General features: G+C 35.9%; 1 protein-coding gene across 4 annotated transcripts in view; it reads left to right on the top strand.

The window, feature by feature from the left end:
* The window catches only part of CSTF3 (cleavage stimulation factor subunit 3), a 78,547-nt gene extending 59,395 nt beyond the window's left edge, over positions 1–19,152 (top strand). For 3 of the 4 annotated variants that reach the window (XM_081279980.1, XM_081279979.1, XM_081279978.1), the window contains 13 exons: positions 962–1,039; positions 2,124–2,286; positions 4,326–4,435; positions 5,344–5,460; positions 5,783–5,857; positions 7,921–8,064; positions 9,124–9,226; positions 13,518–13,587; positions 14,696–14,891; positions 16,911–17,064; positions 17,765–17,859; positions 17,976–18,036; positions 18,447–19,152. In XM_081279980.1, coding sequence (XP_081136106.1) covers positions 962–1,039; positions 2,124–2,286; positions 4,326–4,435; positions 5,344–5,460; positions 5,783–5,857; positions 7,921–8,064; positions 9,124–9,226; positions 13,518–13,587; positions 14,696–14,891; positions 16,911–17,064; positions 17,765–17,859; positions 17,976–18,036; positions 18,447–18,649 — 1,569 coding nt within the window. In that variant the 3' untranslated portion in view covers positions 18,650–19,152. The remainder of the gene's footprint in view (positions 1–961; positions 1,040–2,123; positions 2,287–4,325; positions 4,436–5,343; positions 5,461–5,782; positions 5,858–7,920; positions 8,065–9,123; positions 9,227–13,517; positions 13,588–14,695; positions 14,892–16,910; positions 17,065–17,764; positions 17,860–17,975; positions 18,037–18,446) is intronic. The other variant, XR_014020446.1, reaches the window with a different exon arrangement.
* Positions 19,153–21,956: the final 2,804 nt, after the last annotated feature.

Below are 21,956 nucleotides of genomic sequence, written 5' to 3'. Positions count from 1 at the left end.
TTTGTTTGTATGTGGTGCTGAGGATCGAACCCGGGCCACAGGCATGCCAGGCGAGCGCGCTACCACTTGAGCCACATCCCCAGCCCTTGTATAGGTTTTTGCTTTGTTTTTTGGTACTGGGATTGAATCTAGGGGTACTTTTTCAATATTGAGCTACATCTCCAGTCCTTTTTATTTTTTCTCTCGGCAATAGAGATTGAACCCAAAGGCCCTCTGCCACTGAGTTATGCCCTTTTTTTGTTTTTGTTTTTGCTTTTTTTAATTTTATTTTTTGGTATTGGGGATTGAACCCAGGGTGCTTAACATCTGAGCCATGTCCCCAGCCCTTTTTATTTTTAATTTTGAGACAGGGTCTTGCTAAATTGTGTAGGGCCTCACTAAGTTGCTGAGGCTGGCTACCTCAGCCTCCTGAGCTGCTGGGATTAGAGGCAGGAGCCACCATACCTAGCCCTTTTTATTTTGAGACAGAGTCTTGCTAAGCTAAGGTTGGCTTTAAACTTGCAGTTCTTCTGCCTCAGTACTCCAAGTCACTGGGATTACAGGTATGCACAACCATGCCTGGCTGTTTTGTTTGGTTTTGTTTAGTTTTGATAGTGGGAATCAAACTCAGGGCAACTACTCTGGGAAAAATATAATTTTTGTAAAGCTCTTTGTGGCAGAGATGATGGGATTGATCCCAGGGCCCCTTACATGGTAAATAAGCACTTCATCACTTAGATATATCCCCAGCCCATTTTTATTTAATGCTAACTCATATCTAAATATTCATATACATACATATTGTGCTTGGCCTTCTGTGAAAGGATATGTTTTTGGAATTATTTTTCCTGTAGTAATGATCAGTTGCTATGCATCTCTTTCACTTAATTCCAGTGAAGTGATTAATTATTGGTTTTAGTTTGTTAGATGTGTGGCTATATCCACCAAAAATAACAATAATATGTTTTTGGGTTTTTTTTAGGGTATTAATATTCACTTAGCTAAAAAAATGATTGAAGATCGGAGTAGAGACTACATGAATGCTAGGCGTGTAGCAAAGGTATGAAATTCCATCAAGCCATTTATTTATTTATTTATTTATTTATTTATTTATTTATTTTGAGTATTAGACCATTTAATTCTCAAACCTTCATATACATAATATCTTTTACATAGTGTTAAAATAAAGAGGAAAATACATTTTCATACAAACAGAATTTTAAGTATACATTAATAGACTTTTCAGATTATTAACCAAGTTGCTAAAATTTCATTTACATTGTCCTTAAAGATGTTCAACGATAAAAAATATGGAATGCTTCATGAATTTGAGTACCATTCTTGTTTAGGGGCTGTGTTAATCTTCTCTGTGTTGTTCCAATTTTAGTATATGTGCTGCTGAAGTGAGCACAGCCGTTTATTTTAATTATTATCAAGGCTGTCGTTTATAACAAGGCCTTTCCTGTCTGGTGTTTGTTACTCTTGATATTTCAGTCATTAGCAATCTTAACTAATGTAAATTAATCTCAATTGACATCATCACATCTGTCTGAAGAGATGATATATTTGAAATGAAATATTTCTTTGCAGACATGTTAAGGACAAAATAGAACAAATTGGATTTAGAAGAAATTATTATTTAGAGAAGGTTAAAACAAGATTCTATCTAGAACTAATATAGTGTTTCATATCCTTACTTGTGCTTGGTCTTCTGTGAAAGGATACATTTTTATATTTGCTTATATTTGCTCATCAGAAAACTGTACTATTCTGCAGTCAGAGTATACTTATTAAATAACATAGCTCTCAGGTTCAAATCTTATAGTGTGCATGTCTTTCAATTCATTAGTATTCTTAGAAGTTAGGAAAAGTAGCCAGTAAGTAATTTTAAAGGATTAATTTAAAAAGATAGCTTCTCTAAAGATGGCAGTAATCCACCAGATCTTCAGTCATGTTATTGGTCAACTAGTATATCCTAGAGAGCAACCTTCGTAGATTACCTCCAGAAAGGGCCCCTGGGTGGTCTATTCACCCACTCCTGGGAATCTGTTTATGCATGGGTAATACTCAGAACTGATCATCTCCATCCTCCATATCTGAGTGGTTCCAGTATCACCAAAGAGTTTTAAATGCTTCTTGTTTAGGAATATGAGACAGTAATGAAAGGCTTGGATCGCAATGCTCCTTCAGTGCCTCCACAGAATACTCCTCAAGAAGCTCAGCAGGTAGATATGTGGAAGAAATATATACAGTGGGAAAAGAGCAACCCTCTTCGTACAGAGGATCAGACCCTTATAACAAAAAGAGGTAACAAGATTAACCCTCCTGGGACTCCAACTACATGCCTGTTAGGCCACTTGATATTATCCCACAGATTAGTGAGGATAATCTTTTTTTCTTATGTTCTCCAGATTTCATAATGTGCACTGCCTCTTTGTTTTATTTTATCCAACTTTCTGTTGTACTTTTAGTAAATTCTTCATTTCACGTACTATACTTTTCAGTTCTAAGTTCCTTTTTTATAGTTTCCATTTGTTGAGATTTTGTATGTTACCATCTTTTTCTTTAAACCCTTGAACAGGTAACATTGGTTATAAAGTCCTTGTCTCCTGATTCCAACATCTAGGCCATTAGCTCATGGAGATAGTTTCCTTTCTGCTTTTTCTCTTGGCTATGGGTCAGTTTTTCTGTTTCTTTACTTGTTAAACAGTCCTATTTTTTCTTTTGGACAATGTACAAATGTACAAGTGATACATTGTAAAGACTTTGGATTCTTTTATCTTCCACATCCACAGAAGAATATTGAGTTTTATTTAGTAGGAAGTTAAATTTATTGACAGATGACTTGAAGTTGGTAGAGATTTGGTTTTATACTATTAAGATAGGTCTGTTTTAGTTTTATCCTTAATCTCAGGGTAAATTCCTTAGTCCTGGGACATAATCTTTACTCCCACAACATAATGGGAAATCCATTAAGGTATTTACTCAAACCATTGGGATTAGATTCAAATACCAAACTTGGAATCCCTTGTGATAGGCAGCTGCTAAGATATCAGTTCAAGTCAGTCTTTTGGTTTTGCTTCCTGCTGGACTCTGTATTCTTTCTGATGTATGTATATTTCAGGGATTAGTTAAAGATTTGAGGACATTTGTGCCTTGATTTTCCAGCTCTGGCTCTTTCATTTTTGGAATTTCCCGCTGTTCCCATAGCCTACAACTTTTTGTTACTTTGAGCTAGTAAGAATTTTTACTTGAATTATAGCTACCATAGAGTTGCATGGGCATGGATGTGCCCTTTGAAGAAAAAGCCATATTAAATATGGATTTCACCCAGCATAGTTCCCTTTTATTTCAAGGGATCAATCTGCTTAGATTTCTGTTTCTTTTGGTCATTTTCTGATACTTTAAAAAATTTGTTTTGTTTTTGTTTTGAGATAGGGTCTCACTATGTTGCCTAGGCTAGTTTTAAACCTGTGAGCTCAAGTGATCCTCCCAAATAATTACAACTATATGCACATGTCACCATGCTTGGCTTTCTAGTACATTTGTAAGAGTTGTTTTTTGTACTTTTGTATTTTTCTTTTCTCTCTTGAGCTGAGGAGCATACTGGGGATTGGACCCTAGGCCTTGTGCATGCATGCTGAATACACATCTTTCCATAGAGTTAAACCCAAGCTTTAGTCTATAATTGATATTTCAGAAAGTATAGTCTGATGCAAACTACTCTGCCTCTGACAGACTAGAATTTGGAACTTTAGGCCTTTGCAAATACTACTTCCTTTGCCTATGTCATTTTTAAAATTTACCCCATCCTTCCTCTGTCCGTTTATTTTTCAACTGACCCTCTCCTGCCCACCCCCTGCACCTACTATTGGAGATTGAACCTAGGGCCTTGCTCATGCTAGGCTAGTACTCTACACTGAGTTATTCCCATTCCTCATCTGACCATCTTCTATCCCTCCTTCAGGTTCTGCTTTAGATGTCAGTTTTATAGTGAAGACTGCCTTGAATCTGTAAACTATTTTAAATCCTGCTATTCTGAGGTTTAGGAGTATATTGTACTTCTCTCATTTTAGTAGTTTTTATATTTACTTACTTAGTGTATATAAAGATCTTATTCATTAGTATACTCACAGTGCCTTTCACATTCTAGCATAAAGTTGGTGCTCAGTAAATATTAACAATAAATGATGGGCAGATGGGCCTTGGGTGGATAAAGCTTTTGATTTCCAACTTACCATTTATTATTGAGTATCTGAGCCTAAAAATTTACTTGTGATGCATATTGATAGTTTCAAAATAATATTTATTTTAATTGAGTTTTGTTTGTGCATGTCTTCCCTTAGTAATGTTTGCTTATGAACAGTGCCTGCTTGTCCTTGGCCATCACCCTGATATTTGGTATGAAGCTGCCCAGTATCTTGAACAGTCAAGTAAACTGCTTGCAGAGAAGGGAGTAAGTATTACACTCCCCATGAACTTTTTGTGATTTTTGATATGACAGCGATTTTCTGAAAAATATAGCACTGAATTTGAGTAACAAAGTGTTAAGTGTTAGAATGTGTGCGTGTGTGTGTGTGTGTGTGTGTGTGTGTGTGTGTATTTTTTTGGTTCTGAGGATTGAACTCGGGGGCACTCGACGACTGAGCCTTATTCCCAGCTCTTTTTTTAAATTTTATTTTATTTACAGACAGGGTTAAATCTTGCACTGAGTTGCTTAGTGCCTTACCATTCTTGAGGCTGGCTTTGAACTCCTGATTCTCTGCCTCAGCCTCCCAAGTCACTGGGATTATAGGCATGCACCACCGCACCTGGCAAGTGTTAGAAAATTTAAACTCATGTGAATTTGAGTCTTAGTGACATTCATATGATTAGATTGCTTAGAATTAAAAATATAGTGGCTGTTTTTTTAATATTAAGTGATGAACCACAGTATGTGCAGGATTATTTTGTAAATTAAAATAATGGTGGTGGGGCTGGGGTTATGGCTCAGCATTAGAGTGCTCACCTAGCATGTACCAGGCACTGGGGTTCTATCCTCAGCACCGCATAAAAAATAAATAAATAAAATAAAGGTATCATGTCCAGCTACAACTAGAAAAATAAAAAATAAAAAAAATAATAGTGGGCTGGGGGTGTAGCTCAGTGGTAGAGCATGTGCTTAATAAGTACAAAGCTCTGGATTCCCCCAGCATCAAAAAAAATAGGAAGAAATCTTGGAATTTTGTTAGACTTCTGAGAGTGTCTTGTGTGTGTGTGTTTTTAGATATGTATACATAAAATTAGATGCAGTTATATTAGTTTTAAACACTTTTGACTATATTTAAATTATTGAAGCATACTTCCTTCTTTTTTATCTCCTAGGATATGAATAATGCCAAATTATTTAGTGATGAAGCTGCTAATATATATGAAAGAGCCATAAGCACTTTATTAAAGAAAAATATGCTTCTTTATTTTGCATATGCAGATTATGAAGAGGTGAGTAAAAATGTTTCAAACTTTATAATTCAGTTTTTTACTGCATGACTAATTTTTTTTCTGTACGCTTCTTTGCTGGCATATTGCTTTTGTTAGCCAGAAATGATAGAGTGAAAAGTTGTTAGTTCTTAGCTTATATTTATTTATGCTCAGTGCAGGAGCCATTGGTGGTTGCAATGGGGGTGGGGATACAGCCCCTGTATTCCTTAGAGCTCAAATCTTGCATGGATTTGTGTGTGTGTGTATGTGTGTGTGTGTGTGTGTGTGTGTGTGTGTATATATATATATATATATATATATATTCACTTCTCTACCACCTCAGAGTCGCATGAAGTATGAGAAGGTTCACAGTATATATAACAGACTTCTGGCAATTGAGGATATTGACCCCACCTTGGTGAGTAACTTTACAAATCTTTCTTTTCTACCTTGACAGTCTGATTTAACAATAAGATAACTTACATATGGTAAAATATACTCTTTTTTTTGTCTAGTTATATGATTCTTGATAAACAACATTGAGTCATGGGACACCATCACAATCAAGATACAAAACATTTCCTTCACCTTCCCCAAAATTCCCTATGTGACCCCTCTCCTGGCCATCACTTTCCCATCAGAGTTGCTGTCAAATGCTGGTTTGAATTCTACTCTGGTTTTCTTTTTAACGCTGCAGTATGAAACAGCTACAGAGGTGCTTTCTATAACCTTTTCCTTGTGATCATGGTTAGAAGCCACTTTATGCCACATACTTGTTACTAAATAAATATTTCTTTTTAAATAAATAGAGATAGGAGAAATGAACATTCCAGCAAGGGATTTGACAAACTTATTTTATCCTGATTCTTGCTATAGTAATGGTTCCAAAGCCCTGAGGTTCTGGAGAAGTACAATGCCATTCTTCCAGTGGGTGGGAAAGGTAGAGACTTATGACTAGATCCACTGCTTTACACCAACTACACCATACTGCTTCTTTTGTATATTTATATTGGGATTCTACTGCCCTAATTGCTTACATTTAGTCATCATTTAAAAACTAACTCGGCTGATATATCTAGCAAAAATTGCTGGCATCTGTATATTGTGCTATACTGCAGTAATAAAATGACAAACTCAATAAATTCCTTTCCTTGAAGAATTCATATACTTCATCCATCCATCTACCCATCCAAACTAACCAGGTCCCTGCTAACAGTCATTAGTTCATTAAAAACAAAACAAAACAAAACAAAAAAAAAAAACATTGCACATTCATTATGGGTGGGGAACTCTTAAGGTATTAGGTATAAAATGGGTCATAGTTTATCAGTGAAGTTCTACTATATGATCTTTGGAAAATAAATAGTGGGCCTTCTAAATAAACCAAGAAAATGCAAAGTTAAACATATATTATAAAATATATAGCATTAAATAAAACATTGCATTTTATAGATATTATAATTCACTAATGGAGTCTTTTCGAGTACTTTCACATTTTTTCTTAAAATTTATATACTTAATTTTTTTTTGTATTGGGAGTTGAACTCAGATGCACTAACCATTGCACCACACTCTCAGCCCTTTATATATATATAGGCAATTAAGGATATATTTTATTTTGAGACAGGATCACTAAGTTGCTCAGGGCCTCACTAAGTTGTTGAGGCTGGCTTTAAACTTTCAATCTTCCTGCCTCAGTGTCCTGAGCTCCTGGGATTAAAAAGGTACTCCACTGTACCCAGCCTATTAATTTTTTAAACAAATTTGTACCACATCAATTTTTTTACTTTATTAGTTATCCAACTTTGTGTATTTAATTGTTTTTTTTCTGGTTCTGGGGATTGAACCCAGGGTTTTGTGCATGCTAGGTAAGTGCTCTACCACTAACCTACATCTCCAGCCCAATATTTATCTATCTATCTATTTATTTATTTATTGTACTGGGAATGGAATTCCCCCTTTAATTTTTTTAAATATTGTTTTAGTTGTCAATGGACCTCTATTTTATTTATTTATATGTGGTGCTGAGACTTGAACCCACTGCCTCACATGTGCTAGGCAAGTGCTCTACCATTAAGTCACAACCCCAGCCCCTGCCCCTTAAAATTTAATTTGCATAGTCTAGAATTATATGGTGATGATCGTACAACCTTTTGATTATGTTAAAAAACACTGGAGTATATACTTTAAATGGTGAATTTTGTGATATATGAATCATATCTCAATAAAAAACAAAAACACATTAATTAGCATGCATCTCTAATAACAGAAAAAAGTAGTTTATAAATAATGCATCTTCTATAATCCTACTTTCTAATTTTTTGGGTGTTGAGGATTGCTTTCTTATAGGAATCATTAGCTTAGGAATCAGGTAAGCTAGTGATGCTACAGAGATTACATTCTGCCTAATTTCTGTAACACAAATATATGTGTGTGTGTGTGTGTATATATATATATATATTTTTTTTTTTTTTTGCAAAGGTATATATTCAATATATGAAATTTGCAAGGAGAGCAGAAGGTATCAAATCTGGACGAATGATATTTAAAAAAGCAAGAGAAGATACCAGAACCCGCCACCATGTCTATGTTACTGCAGCACTCATGGAGTATTACTGTAGTAAGGTAAATATTGAAATACATATATAAAGATGAAGTAGTCTTCTTTATCTGAAAACATTAATTAAAAGAAAAGTAGTTCTAGTTTCTGTCATTAAACTTTAATTCATTTCATAAAGGAAAAGTGTTTATTTGTAAAATGATGTGGAATGTTATCCAAATCACTAGCTGCCTGCTAATTTATGGCTTTATGCCTTATTAAACTCCAAATTTCCTTTTATTTTACTTTTTTCTTTGAAAATGATAGACCTTGCGGTGTTGCCCAGGTTGACCTTTAAGCCACAAACTCTCAGGTTCAATTCCTTCTGTTGTCTCAGCCTCAGGCACTTGGGACTACAAGCAAGCGCTGCCATGCTTCCCTCTTACCCTCCCTCCCTTCCTCCATTCCCTCTCTTCTTTCTTTCCTTCCTTCCCTTCCTTCCTCTTTTTTTTTTTTTTTTTTTTTTTTAATATCAGGATTGAACTCAGGGTGTTTTGCCACTGAGCTACATCTCCAGCACCCCTTCCACCTTTTTTTTTTTAAGCCAGTTACTAAGGCTGGCCTCAAACTTGTAATACTCCTGCCTCAGCCTCCCAAATTGTTGGTATTACAGGTAAGTGCCACCATGCCCAGCTTAAACTCCATATTTCTGTTTTCTATTTTATTTATCTATCTATTTATTTATTTTTGGTTATCAGGGATTAAACTCAGGAGCACTCAACCAATAAGCTACATCCCTAGCCCAATTTTGTATTTTATTTAGAGACAGGGTCTCACTGAGTTGCTTTACCTCACTTTTGCTGAGGCTGGTTTTGAACTTGTGATCCTCCTGTCTCAGCCTCCCCCGCCACTGGGATTGCAGGTGTACCCCACTGCATCTGGCTTATTTATTTGTTTTAAACCCCATATTTCTGAACCTAAACTCCACTGGCTGATTTTTAGCTTAGTAATTTTTACTTAACATGATTTTAATTTTCATTTTAATTCTTTCATATCTTGTCATATTTAGGTATTGTAGTTTTAATATTCTTAGTATTTTATCTGACATTTAATAGAAATCAGTACTTGGCTGTCTTTACTTGTAGGACAAATCGGTTGCCTTTAAGATTTTTGAGCTGGGACTGAAGAAATATGGAGACATCCCAGAATATGTCCTGGCCTATATTGACTATCTCTCTCACCTCAATGGTAAGTTAATTCTAGAAGCTTTAATGGTACTTAATATTAAACCATCTGAAATTATGTTGCTAAGTTTTTCCTTCTTGAATGTATTATAATTCTGACATCACATCAAAACCACCCACTTGATAGCCACCCAAGAAATATTTGTGGCCTGTCAACCAGGAGTTTATATTTATTGTATGATGATAGATGTCTTTTGACTTCAGAATGGCCTTTGATCAGCAAAGTTTTGTTATAAGTAGGATAAAGCTACAAAGTCAAGAGTTAAGAGAGACAGAGTTGTTGATATTCATTTCTAACTGTGGGCAGCTCATTTCTCATTTCTCCTGGGCAAGAACTGACAAAAATAAATCCTCGTCAGCTGGGGATGTAGCTCAGTGGTAGAACACTTGCCTAACATTACAAGGCCCTGGGTTTGACCCCCAGCATTATCAAACAAAACACACATTAGAAAACTCTAGCCACCAATACTCAGAGATGTCCACGTAGTAAAGGCTACATGAGGCTACTGGGAAAGAAATTTTAAAGGATATTATGTTCATTAGCCTCTTGATTTTTATTCTGCTGTTATAATGACAATAATACAGCCATCTTTTATTAAGGTCTTAGTATGTGCCAGGTTTTGTGCTAGGTAATTCATTCATCCATATGTGTGTGTGTATAAAATTTAGTCTAGTTACCTATAGTCCAGGATATGCAACTTCTTTTTTTTTAATTAATTTATTTTTTAGTTAATTTTTTAAATTTATATATGCAGTGGAATGAATTACAATTCTTATTACACATATACAGCACTATTTTTCATATCTCTGGTTGTACACAAAGTATATTCACACCCATTCATGTCTTCACACATGTACTTTGGATAACAATGTCCATCACATTCCACTATCATTTCTAACCCCATGCCCCCTCCCTTACCATGCCATCCCTCTGCCCTATCTAGAGTTCATCTATTCCTCCCATGTTCCCCGTCCCTACCCCACTATGAATCAGCCTCCTTATATCAGAGAAAACATTCAGCATTTGTTTTTTTGGGGATTGACTAATTTTACTTAGCCTTATCTTCTCTAATTCCATCCATTTACCTGCAAATGCCATGATTTTATTCTCTTTTATTGCTGAGTAATATTCCATTGTGTATATATGCCACATTTTTTAATCCATTCATCTAATGAAGGGCATCTAGGTTGGTTCCACAGTTTGATATGCAACTTCTTGACTATTAAAATAAACATTGTGTAAACATTGTGTAAAAGTTGGTTTAAGACAGAAATATACATGGGCTGGGGATGTAGCTCAGTGGCAGAGCACTTGCCTGGCATGTCTGAGAACCTTGGTTCAATCCCTAGTACCAGCAAAAATAAATTTAAAAAAGATAAATATGAAATTATGTGTAAATGATTATAGGATGAGATATTATAAGCATATATCAATAATTTTAGTATTTCAGAAAAATATAGCATATATAAAAGATAGTATCATTATATCCTAAATAGTATAAAAAAGTCAAATGTTTATTTTTTAATTTCAGTTTAGTGACTACACTCTGGAAAAAGACTTAACCTCAAAAAGTGAGATAGTAGGGCATTTAATTGATAAATTTTCTTGAATGAAGTATATGTTCCTCACTAATCTTAAACTATTTGCTTTACTTTTTTTTAGAATAATTACTAGTATATGTATTTATCTTACTATTTTCTTAACATGAGCAGGATATCTGATGTCAACATTGTTTTTTCCCAGGTTCAGTATCTTAGATAGTTCCTTCATTCCTCTAAGTAGCTGTCAAGCATTTATTCTTTTACTAAGGACCAGGAATACAAAGATGACCAGGACTATATTCTTCTGGTCACAGAAGACTTTGATGTAAAAATACAATTGCATCATCAGTCTTCACTGTGGCATAGTTATGAAGTTAGGTGTATAATCTTACTCTGCAATGTTCTCATCTGTAGAATGGTCAGAACAGGGAAAACTTCCATAGAATTCTTGAGGATTAAGCAATTAAATTTTGCGTGTCATAATGATCACAAATAGTTAACATTTATGGACTGCTTTCCACATTGCAGGTGTTAAGTCAAAGACATGCAAAATTTAATTGCTTAACCAGACTTTAGATTTAGTATTAAAAAAAAAAGAATGTAAGATTTCTTAGTTTTTCTTATTGATTACATGTTGAAATGAATAAACTATATTAAAATTAATTTCTCATTTTACTCTAGAATAGCAGAAAATTTACTTCTAAAAATATTTATTTAGCTGGTTATGGTGGCACACATCAGTAATCCCAGCAACTAGGGAGGCTGAGGCAGGAAAATTGCAAGTTTGGGGAAACTTAGTGGGATTGTCTTGAAATTAAAAAAAAAAATTTTTTTTTAAAGTACTGGGGATATGGCTCAGTGGTTCAGCAACCCTGGGTTCAATCCATGGTACCAACAAAATTTTTTATTTATTTTTATTTTTGTGGTACTAGAGATTGAACCCAGGGGTGCTCTACCAATGGAATTACACCCCTTTTTTATTTTGAGATAGGTTCCTGCTAAATTGCCCAAGCTGGCTTCAAACTTGGTATTCTCCTGCCTCAGCTTTGCAAGTTGCTGGGATTGCAGGCATGTGCAACCATACCTGGCTCAGAAATTTTAAATTACATACTTGTTCCCATTGTATTTCTTTTGGACAGTGTTGTTCTAAAGGGTGTCATAAGTTGCATCTTGAAAAAAGAGAAATATCTGGGCATGGTGTACACGCTTGCAATCCCGATGACTCAGGAGGATCAGATTCCAGGCCAGCCTCGGCAACTTAGAGAGACCATCTCAAAATAAAACTGGGATGTGCTCAGTAGTAGTGCACCTCTGGGCTCCACCCCAGAACCAAAAACAAAAACAGAGAAAAATAAGAAATAGCCAGACAAAGAGAAAAAGGCATTATTCCAGGCAAAGAACATGGCATGTAACTTCTATGTGGGATGGTAAGAAATGTATCTGTAGCAAAGCTTGGGATAAAGCAAAAAGGATAAAATGCAGTATTTAACATTTTTTAAAGTTTAATATGTGAAATTGAAAGTTGTGAATAAAGTTGGTGCCACTTCTTTGGCATAATACATTTACTCTCTCTCGGGTTTATCTTGCATAGGGACTTGGAGTAAATTGAATAAATACCCTAAGGCAATAAAAACCAGTTACTTGGGCTGGAGCTCAGTTGGTGGAGTGCTTGCCTTGCATGCACGAGGCCCTGGGTTTGATCCCCAGTACCAAAACAAACAAACAAACAAAAAACCAGTCACTGCACTAGAATTTTGTTTACTTTTTTTTTTTTTTTAGTTGTAGGTGTATTTTTTTTTTAATTAAAAAAAAATTTTTTATGTGGTACCCAGGATTGAACCCAGTGCCTCATGTGTGCTAGGCAAGCACTCTGCCACTGAGCCGTAACCTTGGCCCCTCTACTAGAGTTTTACTTTTTCTGGTGTACTTAACCACTTAGGGCCTTACTGAGGCTGGCTTTGAACTCATGATCCTCCTACCTCAGCCTCCAAAACCTCTGGGATTACAAGCGTGTGCCACCAAGCCCAGATGTTTGTTATTTTAAAAACAAATTTATTGAGTATAACTTACATATCATAAATGCACCCATTTATTATACAATTCAATGATTGTTGGATTTACTACTGTATTCTTAAATTTTAAAAAGTCCCTTACAGTTTAACAAGTTTTGTTTCCCCACTTTCAATTGCAGAGGAACTCCTAAGACTTAAAATTTAATCTACTCTGGCAACTATTCTTTAATTCATTTATTATTTGCTTCTCAGTCTAGATATTATTGTTTCTCTACAAGATGGTAAAATAATGAAATGTAGATTAGTCCTGGTATCTTAAAAAAAAGAAACTCAATTGTAACTAAGTTTGAACTTGTTATTTTTTAAATGTTAGTAGCCTGAGTTATTGTGTCAGCAGGCATGTAATTTTCATTATTTTTAAGACGAATAGGATGTCTTGATCCAATATTACACTGCTTGTATTACAACTGCAGTGTAGTGCAGAGAGCTGAACTAGAGGTAAAAAAAAAACCAAAACGTGGTTTCTAGTTACAGCTCTGTTACGCAATGACAATAAACAAATCAAAATTACTCAATTCTTTTGAACCTCAAGTTACCTTATCTGTAAAAGTCAGGTGTGACAATAGTTACCTTTCTGCAGAGGATTTTTTGAGGATTAAGTTGAAATAATGCTTGTAAAAATATATTGTTAAATTGTAAAACTGACTTTTTTTAATATTTAAAATTTGTTAAATATCCTAGAGGACAATAATACCCGAGTTTTGTTTGAACGAGTTTTGACATCTGGAAGCCTTCCTCCGGAGAAGTCTGGGTAAGTCATTGTGAAAATGCATCAGTCAGGTTCCAAGGCAGCCTTCATCCTCCAGTTAGGAGTGAATGTCTGCTTGAGTGGGCCTTTAGGAGATAGAGTCCCCTTCTCTCCCAAGGTTCATTTTACTTACCTGTAATATTTTCATACTTGATTATTTTCCCATAAGGATTAGAATTGTTTTGAGAGATGCCTTCCTAATTTATTATTAAATATTTAATGTCTTTCTAGTTTACTATATCTCTAGAAATTTATATGAATGAGGACTTTGGAAGTTTTTACCTCAATAATCCAAAGCAGACTGTTTTTACGTATTGAAAGTTTGTTTTATATATTGTGTCCCCAGTTTGTGGTTTTGACTCTTGTCAGTCATACCAGACAGAGAAACAACACAGTAGAAATAGTAAGGCTTTGGGGTCTTGGGTTTAATTTCCAGCTCAGCTCACATAGACACTGGGCATATTTTAAACCTCACCAATCCTCACTTTCTGAGTCACAATAATACCCACCAGTGTAGAATTTTTCTGATAGCCCTGTACCTGGTATATCGTAGGTACTCAATATATTCTTTTGTACATTTAGTAATCTCAGACCTTTACTGTTGGTTGTTGGAATAATGATGAGACAAATTTGTCCTGAGTGATCTACATTCATGGGAAAAAGATGAAAATGTATTTATAATTCATGCCACTAAACAAAATTCAGAAGAAATTAGAAATCTGGATTCCTTTTCCAACTCTTCCACTTAGTTTACCCTAAGATAAGTGTCTCTTATGGATCACAAAGAATAGGAAAGTATGCTAAATAAGAAACAACTGAAAATTTCATGTATTTAGGGTGAAGTATTATAATTTACATTCAAAAATAAGATCAACCAAATATGGCAAAATATTGTTATTAAATCTGGGTAATGGTATAAGTATTCATTATACTCTTCCATTTTTTCTATAGTTTGGAAGTTTTTATGATAAAAAGGAGCTTTTTATAATTCAAGAAGAAAGGGGGAGAGATTCAGGCTTTTCTTTTTTTTTTTTCTTTTCCTTTTTGATAAATGGACTCCCTGCCCTAAAACCAGAATGACCAAGTATTAATTATATTTCTTTTCTTATAGAGAAATCTGGGCCCGGTTTCTAGCTTTTGAAAGTAATATTGGTGATCTTGCCAGTATACTCAAAGTGGAAAAAAGACGGTTTACAGCATTCAAAGAAGAGTACGAAGGCAAAGAAACAGCTTTGCTGGTAGACAGATATAAGTTTATGGATTTATATCCTTGCTCTGCAAGTGAACTAAAGGCACTGGGTTATAAGGTATGTACCAAGGATCAAGGTGCCTGTAGTATTTTTGTTTTAACAATGTTTTAGAAGAATTTATGGATAACCAACATTCTAAATGAGTAAATTCTGAAACATCAATTAATCTAGTTTTAGAACAGATTTGCAAAAAATAAAAAAGAAAAAGATTCACTGATTTTTCTTGGTTATGAAATGTCAAGTATTAAAAGTGCTGAATAAAATAATAATTGAAAAATGAGATTTAACAAATACTTTCATTCTGTTCCTGAAATTGTCTGTGCCTTACATCTTATGTCCTGTGAGTGGTGGAAAAGTGTATGGAGGGAAGAAAAAAAAATTCTGAATATCATCTTAGGTACTACTTTTTTCTAATTGATGTGTTTTGATAGATCTTAAACCAAATGTAGTTTCTGTTCTACTCTGTAAAACATAATGAGGAAACATGACAACTTGTTCAATTCATAAAATTTCCTGAGAGATTTATAGCCTTAAAACAGCATTCCTTCAGTGGCCCTCAGGGGAATAGGCTCAAATAGGAATGGAACTCTCCTATGTAGACTGCTGAGCCATAAAAATCAAATCCGGTCCAGGAACCTGTTTAAGTCAGGAGGAAAGATGTAATGTTTATGAAGCACCAGAAATAGCCCTTGCTGAGAAAACAATCATTTCTTGATCTCTCTGTCCCATGTGAACAAAGATCAAGATTTTGGAAATCCAAAGGGAAGATGGATACACCAGAGTCCTCGATTGATTGCTTTAAGCCAGCTAGCTTTAGGGTATTCTCGACCATCATTCTTCTCTTTCTCACTGCCCTCTTTTAGTCTGAGTCTCACTCTGTGTTGGAACCATATTAAAACTGAGAAAAATTACCCCATGATTCAGCTTCAGACATTTTCTTTAGTGGACGCCCTAGTTCTGTGCCAGTCCCTGGTTCCTATTCTCAACCAGGGGAGTCTTGGTATTCATGGGATCACTGCTCAAGTGGCTTCTGCTTCTTGTTTCCTTAATGAAAAGGCAAAGACATTTTAAGACTATTTTATTAGAACAAGGCTATTTGAACTTTCCCAAGATGAAAATGAAAATTAAGGTTAATGAAAATAACTACTTGTTGAATATGAATTTTCCATCCTGTATTTCTATTTCTATTCTTATTTGGAAAGAATTAATGTACTTCTTCATGTGGTGGTCAGTGATGTGTTATGTACATACAAGTCAGAGAGAAAAGCAGTTCCCATTGTCCCTAGTCATTTAGATTTGCCTATATAATACCAGATGTCACCAACTGTCTAAGCAAATTTGAAAAGAGTGAAAAGGGACAGGGCCTGTTAACACATTTTCAGACCTGACAGTATACTGAAAAGATGCCTCTGGATTGGTTGAGGTCAAATGCCAGGCTCCCAAACCTCTATTTCTTATGAGAAATGTGGCCCTTTGAGCTTTAGTCCCTTCTATAAAATGGAGATGTCAGGAGGAAAACTGACAAATGGTGGCTGTTTAATATATATGTTCCTTTTTCCCCAAAGCAGTTTGTTGGGAATCATTCTTCATTAGCAAAATCTTACTCGTAAGTGTAGGTGCTGGCAAACCTTTTATTTGTACCTTTATGCAGCAGGACCTCCCCTAACCAAGCTTCTCACCTAAAGAAATAGACAGATGTGTTCAATTCTAGTGGAAAGGAGGGGTCAAAAGAATATCTAAAATCTTGAATTTTCTTCCAAATCACCCCTATGTTTGCTGTCATCTTACAACCTCTCCCACAAGAGCTTGACAAATTTGTCTCCTGTCACCTATGTGGTGATACAATCTAGTGATCCTTAGATGGGGTCAGGGTAAGGTCATAAAACAACAAGTCTTCAGAGTCAGTAGCTATCCTTTAAGTAACAATCTTTATCATCATTAAACTTCTTGCTTCTCTCTCTATTCTTTCTCTGTAGTTTTAACCCAATTATTCTCACTGTATCCTCAAGATTGTAGAACTGCGCAATTTATAAGACCCTTTTTCAGGTTTAGGATTCTTCTGTTCTGCATTTTCAGGATGTCTCCCGTGCTAAGCTAGCAGCTATAATTCCAGACCCAGTTGTAGCTCCTTCTATAGTGCCTGTTCTGAAAGATGAAGTGGATAGAAAACCAGAATACCCTAAACCAGACACCCAGCAGATGATTCCATTTCAGCCACGGCATTTAGCACGTAAGCCATGACTTCAGATCCAGCACCGAGGCTTCGGTGTGTTTGTGGATTTAAATCCAAGGTGTGGGGGGAAAGTAACATGGCCTTTCCATTGTAGGCTAATTATCAGACTTAGGGTTACTGTGACAAGTGACTTGGTAGTAATCTTTGAACCAGATAAACTAAGAATGTCCTAAAAAATACAAAACTCTGTGGTCCAGATTCCAGTAACCCATTTTGGTAGTGATACTTAAGTTTTCAAAAATGTTGTAGGTGCAGATCACTTGAATATCTGGAAACTTACCTTGGTGGTGTTATGTGGTATTATTCAGTTACTAATAGTATCCCCTCTAGATCTTTTTAAACAAGGCCCTTCTGATTAAATATGCTATTGATTAACTGCCTTTAAATAGGATTGATGAACAAGTGACATGTGCAGCTCAGAAAGTCCTCAACAAAAACTTCAGCTCAGTGCCTGGGTTTCCTTACACAAAGTCACTTGTCACTTTTCTGTTTCCAGGTGGCCACAGGGTTGAGAATGCATTTCCTGTCTCACCCATTTGAGTTGGTCAAGCTGGTTAAGCACTGACAGCATATTTTAAAATGACCAGAACAAAAAAAAGAAACCTAGAAAATCATCATGTGCAAGTTACTTCATTTAGCTCTTACCTGCACGGAAGTTTTTCCATCCCACTTGGGTCATGCTTTCCTTCTCTCACAGCTCCAGGTTTACACCCTGTCCCTGGTGGAGTATTTCCAGTGCCCCCTGCAGCTGTCGTTTTGATGAAACTTCTCCCTCCTCCTATCTGTTTCCAGGTTTGTTCACTATTTTCATGGTATATACTGGCTCTAGGGATTAGACCCATTGTATGCTTTTCCTGCTATTTTAACTTTCCCAGTAACTGGTAATTAAAATTTATGTGTCAAAATAGGGTCCTTTTGTACAAGTGGATGAACTGATGGAAATTTTCCGAAGATGCAAGATACCAAATAGTGAGTAATGAGAACTCCATTTTCAGTGTTATTCACATTCTTGTCTCCTAGGCAGGAGAGCTGGTTATTCTTTGCTATTGAAGTCTCCCACCAGCCAGCCAACTTGCAGAGTATAATGAAACCCAGGAGTGGGCTGGACTCTCTTGAACAGAGAGACTTATTCAGATTCTAAGTAAAATGTCTTATCTTTTCTATCCATGTGAACATGTACTATCCAATCTGGCTTGTGAAAACAATTAGTTTTAATAGCAGTTTTGGTCTTTTCCCTTAGTTTAGAATCAGCAGTACTACCTTGCTGTGCTAATAAGCCAAGAAATGAGCTAATTAAATATCCAAAGTAGAACATGCTCATTCTTTCACAGTAGCATGATCTTAAACACTGTCCAACAGTCTTCTTGCTGTTTCTGCAGCTGTTGAGGAAGCTGTGAGGATCATTACCGGTGGGGCCCCAGAGCTGGCTGTGGAAGGCAACGGTCCAGTGGAAAGTAACGCCGTACTCACCAAGGCTGTCAAAAGGCCCAACGAGGATTCAGATGAAGATGAAGAAAAGGGAGCTGTTGTCCCCCCTGTCCATGACATCTACAGAGCGCGGCAACAGAAGCGAATTCGATGAAGCAGGCTCAAAACCTGCCTCTGAGAAAACTCTTATCCAGGATTCCCTTTTGCCTCTTAAGTCATATGTTTAAAAGAGACAATACTTTGTTACAAGGTTCTTGGAAACAAAGTTGTATTGTCATTGGTGCCTCTATCATATGGTTCTTGAGAAAAAGACAAACTTATGTGAATTTTAGAATATGGAACAGACCTATGCTCTAAGCAAGATTAGGTTTTCAAAAATGTGAGAACAGTACAAAACAGCAGAACCACATTTTGTTCCCTCTTCAAGGGTGTCTTGTATGTCCCGCTTGAAGATTTGTGAGTTTTCCACAGTTTTATTTTAAAAACTGGATGGCTTATGATTGTAAAGCATTTTATCACATTTTCTGAAAAACAGTTGTTCTCGGTTTGCTTATGTAGAGTCCTGCCTTATTGTTTGTTTTTATTTATGGCAGAATGTATGGAGTCTGTTTTGTAGTTTAAAATTTTAAAACAGTCCTTTAGAAAATAAAGGATTTCAAAAACATGTCTCTACTTTTTTTTTAATATTTATTTTTTGATTATAGTTGGACACAATACCTTTATTTTATTTATTTATTTTTATATTTATTTTTTAGGTGTAGATGGACACAACACAATGCCTTTATTTTTATGTGGTACTGAGGATCAAACCCAGGGATTCAAATGTGCTAGGCAAGCACTCTACCACTAAGCCACAACCCCAGCCCCTCTAATTTTTCAGATTTTATTTACAATAGCTACTTTGTATTATTCAGCCTTTTTCTCCCCCACCCCCAGTTCTGGGGATTGAACCCAGTGGTGTTCTACCACTGAACCACATTCCGAGCCCTTTTTCATTTTTTGATGTTTTGAGACAGGGTTTAAGTTGCCCAGGCTGGCCTTGAACTTCTGATCCTCCTGCCTCAGCCTCCAGAGTCACTGAGATAACAGGCCTGTGTAGCCATAACATGGCCAGGTAGCCAATACCATTTAAAATAAATGGCACTGGGGCATGGTGGCACATGCCTATAATTCCAGCAACTCCATGAGGCTAAGGCAGGATGATTGCTAGTTCAAGGCCAGACTCAGCAACATGGTGAGAACCTGTCTCAAAATCAAAAATAAAAAGGGCTAGGGAGGTAGGTAGTTCAGTGGTAAAGCACCCCTGGGTTAAATCCCTAGTAACAAAATTTAATAATAATAATAGTAAATAAATATTATTATTAATAATAATAAATGGCTTAAGAGGCCTGTAATCCCAGCAACTCCACAGGCTAAGTAAGGTAAGCCAGCTTCAACTTAGTGAGGCCCTAAGCAACTTATTGAGACCTTATCTCAAAAAAGGGGGTGGGGGTTTGGAATGAGGAATGTGGAATGTGGCTCAGCTGTTAAGCACCCACATTATTTATATTTATTATTTATTAACAATAAATAAATAATAAATATAAATGATAACACCACAAGAAAAAGTCATGTACACTTAATTGCATGCCATTTCCTGGTCTTTTTGGTACTAAAAGCTTTTTTTTTTTCTCACCTCCTCTGGTGTTGTTGATCAAACCTATGGCCTGGTGCATGCTTAGGAAAATGTTCTTTACCACCTCTTTTTTATTTGGAGGCAGTCTTAGTAAATTGCTGGAGGTTGGCCTCACATTTTCGATCCTCCTGCCTCAGACTCCCAAGTTGCTGGGATTATGGGTGTATGCCACTGTTCCCAGACTTTGAAAACAGCAAATTAAACAGTTAGAAATCCTCTAATGTGAGTACATTTTCCCCTAATTATATTTGAGGCAGATTAAGATATTTCATTTTGCATTGCTCTTAAAAGCAACCTAAGTATGGGAATTCCTTCACCCACCGTGTCATTCTCTGTCAAATATATTTTGAAAGATGTTTAGTACTCAAAATTTTTTTTCATGAGCTAAACAGCATTAAAGAAAATTATATCCAATTAACCAAATTATAATTATAGTGAGCAAAAACTTATCATGCAGACTAAGTCCAAAGAATTAAGTTTTGTTCTTTGGTAGTAATTATCTTCTCTTAACTCATTTCTGGAAAACCTACTCACTGAAAACTTAGTTGAGCCTAAAGAGTTGTGATTCAGGATGAAAGCTAACACTTGGTAAGGAAACAGAAAAGAGAGAAACATAAAAGTAGTATGGTTTCAAAGAAACTTACACATTGAGAACATAATTTAGAATTTGAATTCAGATGTGATTAAATAATCTTATATTTAAAAATCAGCTTTAGGGGCTGGGACTGTAGCTTAGCAGTAGAGCGCTCACCTAGCACGTGTGAGGCGCTGGGTTCGATCCTCGGCACCACATAAAAAAATAAATAAAATAAAGGTATTGTGTCCAACTACAACTAAAGAAAAAAAAATCAGCTTAGCTGGGTGCAGTGGTGCACACTTGTAATCCCAGCAACTTGGGAGGCTAAGGCAGGAGGATCACAAGTTCAAAGCTAGTCTCGGCAACTCAGTGAGACCTTGTCTCTAAATAATTTACTTGGGGGCTGGGGATGTGGCTCAGCGGTAGCGCGCTCGCCTGGCATGCGTGCGGCCCGGGTTCGATCCTCAGCACCACATACCAACAAAGATGTTGTGTCCGCCGAGAACTAAAAATAAATAAATAAATAAATATTTTTTTAAAAAAAAATAAATAAATAATTTACTTGGGTCAGGCTTGTTGCATGCCTGTAATCCCAGCAGCTAGGGAGGCTGAGACAGGAGGATCACGTGTTCAAAGCCAGCCTCAGCAACTTAGCAAGGCACTAAGTAACTTAGACCCTGTCTCTGTATAAAAATACAAAATGGGGCTGGAGATGTGGCTCAGTGGTTGAGCGCCCCTGAGTTCAATCCCCGATACCAAAAATAAATAAAAAATTTTAAAAAGGGCTGGGGATGTGGCCCAGTGGCTGACTGCTCCTGGGTTCAATACCCGGTACCCACTTACCACCCCCCCCAAAAAAAAATCAAATCAGCTTTGAATTCTTGCATTAACTACTAAAACTCCAAAGATGTTATATCTATGTTGCCATACCTAGCAAAGTAAAAAAAGTCAATTATAGAAACTACCTTCTAGTAAATGTAAAACTATCAATAACAAAATTATACCACTGAAAAAGAATGAAAAATATCATTTTTGTCAGCATATTGACCTTGGTTGATAATTATGAATTCATTTGGTAATTTTTTAACCCTCTATTGGTCCACAGTTACTATATAAATGATAAGAATTCTTTATGTTGGCAAAAAGACAGCCTTTTTAACAAATAGTGCTGGGGAGACTGGTTATCTGTATATAGAAGAATGAGACTAA

This window comes from Spermophilus citellus (assembly GCF_964194105.1).
Source record: "Spermophilus citellus genome assembly, chromosome: 2".
Taxonomy (NCBI): domain Eukaryota; kingdom Metazoa; phylum Chordata; class Mammalia; order Rodentia; family Sciuridae; genus Spermophilus; species Spermophilus citellus.
Note: the sequence above shows the minus strand (reverse complement) of the source record. Positions and strands in the feature narration are given on the sequence as shown.